General features: G+C 50.2%; 1 protein-coding gene across 1 annotated transcript; it reads left to right on the top strand.

Annotated features, from left to right (window-relative positions):
* The first annotated feature begins 440 nt into the window (after window positions 1-440).
* LOC131096309 (olfactory receptor 14J1-like) lies at window positions 441-1,370 on the top strand. Its single transcript, XM_058044651.1, has one exon. It carries the CDS (start codon window positions 441-443, stop codon window positions 1,368-1,370), a length of 930 nt encoding a protein of 309 aa, XP_057900634.1.
* Window positions 1,371-1,685: the final 315 nt, after the last annotated feature.

The following is a 1,685-nucleotide window of genomic DNA, read 5'->3' on the forward strand; positions in this document are numbered from 1 at the left end:
ATGTGAGTCCTTGGCTACAAATGTGGAGCTAGGCTGTGGAGGATCCATCTTCTTTAGGCAGTACCTGGGGGTTTTTTAGGGGAAGTATGGGAAGGTGATCACCATCCACCTGAGAGAGGTTAAAGCTCACAGAAAATCTGAACAGATCAGAATGCCACACCATGTCCCCTCATTCTCCTCCCATCACTTTGCCTCACAGAACTTGCTATCCTGCCTGAATGCAAAAAGAATGTTGAGGGTTTCTGGTATCCAAGAATACCAGGAGAGACATGGGAGGAGCTCAAAAAGGAAATCTCAGAACCCTTAAACACAGAAGCATGTCAGTCTGTGTTAAAGAGGAGGATGAATGGAAAATGGCTTTGATTTCAGTCGCAGGTATCCCCTCTAACTCTTGAATGTCCCTTTATCCATGAACAGGTCCCCATGTGCAGCTCCAGCAAATGTCCAACAGCAGCTCCATCAGCCACTTCCTCCTGCTGCCATTGGCAGACACGCGGCAGCTGCAGCTCCTGCACTTCTGCCTCTTGCTGGGCATCTCCCTGGCTGCCCTCCTGGGCAATGGCCTCATCATCAGCGCCGTAGCCTGCAGCCACCACCTGCACACGCCCATGTTCTTCTTCCTGCTCAACCTGGCCCTCAGCGACCTGGGCTCTATCTGCACCACTGTCCCCAAAGCCATTCACAATTCCCTCTGGGACACCAGGAACATCTCCAACACTGGATGTGCTGCTCAGCTCTTTTTCTTTATGTTCTTCATCTCAGCAGAGTATTTCCTCCTGACCGTCATGTGCTATGACCGCTACGTGTCCATCTGCAAACCCCTGCACTACGGGACCCTCCTGGGCAGCAGAGCTTGTGCCCACATGGCAGCAGCTGCCTGGGCCAGTGCCTTTCTCAATGCTTTCATGCTCACGGCCAATACATTTTCCCTGCCTCTGTGCCATGGCAATGCCCTGGGCCAGTTCTTCTGTGAAATTCCCCAGATCCTCAAGCTCTCCTGTTCCTCCTATCTCAGGGAACAGGGGGTTCTTGCTTTTAGTGGCTGTTTAGGAGTTGGATGTTTTGTATCCATTGTTTCCTCCTATGTGCAGATCTTCAGGGCTGTGCTGAGGATCCCCACTGAGCAGGGACGGCACAAAGCCTTTTCCACCTGCCTCCCTCACCTGGCCGTGGTCTCCCTGTTTGTCAGCACTGTAATGTTTGCTCACCTGAAGCCTCCCTCCATGTCTTCCCCATCCCTGGATCTGGCCCTGTCAGTTCTGTACTCGGTGGTGCCTCCAGCCCTTAACCCCCTCATCTACAGCCTGAGGAACCAGGAGCTCAAGGCTGCAGTGTGGAGACTGGTGACTGGATGCTTTCAGAAACATTAAACTGATAGCTAATTTTCTGGAAAAAACTTGTAATAAAAGTTATCTTCGATATTTCTTGTTGGTTTCATTTTGAAAATTCTAGTTCTTTGTTTTACTTTTTCATTATCAGCCACTAAGAAATGTAATTGTGCCATTTCTCATTTGTGTCTCTCCACCTTCCCTGTGGCCACAGACTGTGTCAATGAGGGGTTGTGCTCTCAGTGGCATTAAAGAAAATAAAGGATTTCCCAGCAAAGTTTTCTGCAGAGATGCCCTTTTGTTGCCTTCTCTGGAGCTGCAGCAGCAATGTCTGTGTGCAGAGCTGGGGGCAGATCA

This window comes from Melospiza georgiana, unplaced genomic scaffold (assembly GCF_028018845.1).
Source record: "Melospiza georgiana isolate bMelGeo1 unplaced genomic scaffold, bMelGeo1.pri scaffold_29, whole genome shotgun sequence".
Taxonomy (NCBI): domain Eukaryota; kingdom Metazoa; phylum Chordata; class Aves; order Passeriformes; family Passerellidae; genus Melospiza; species Melospiza georgiana.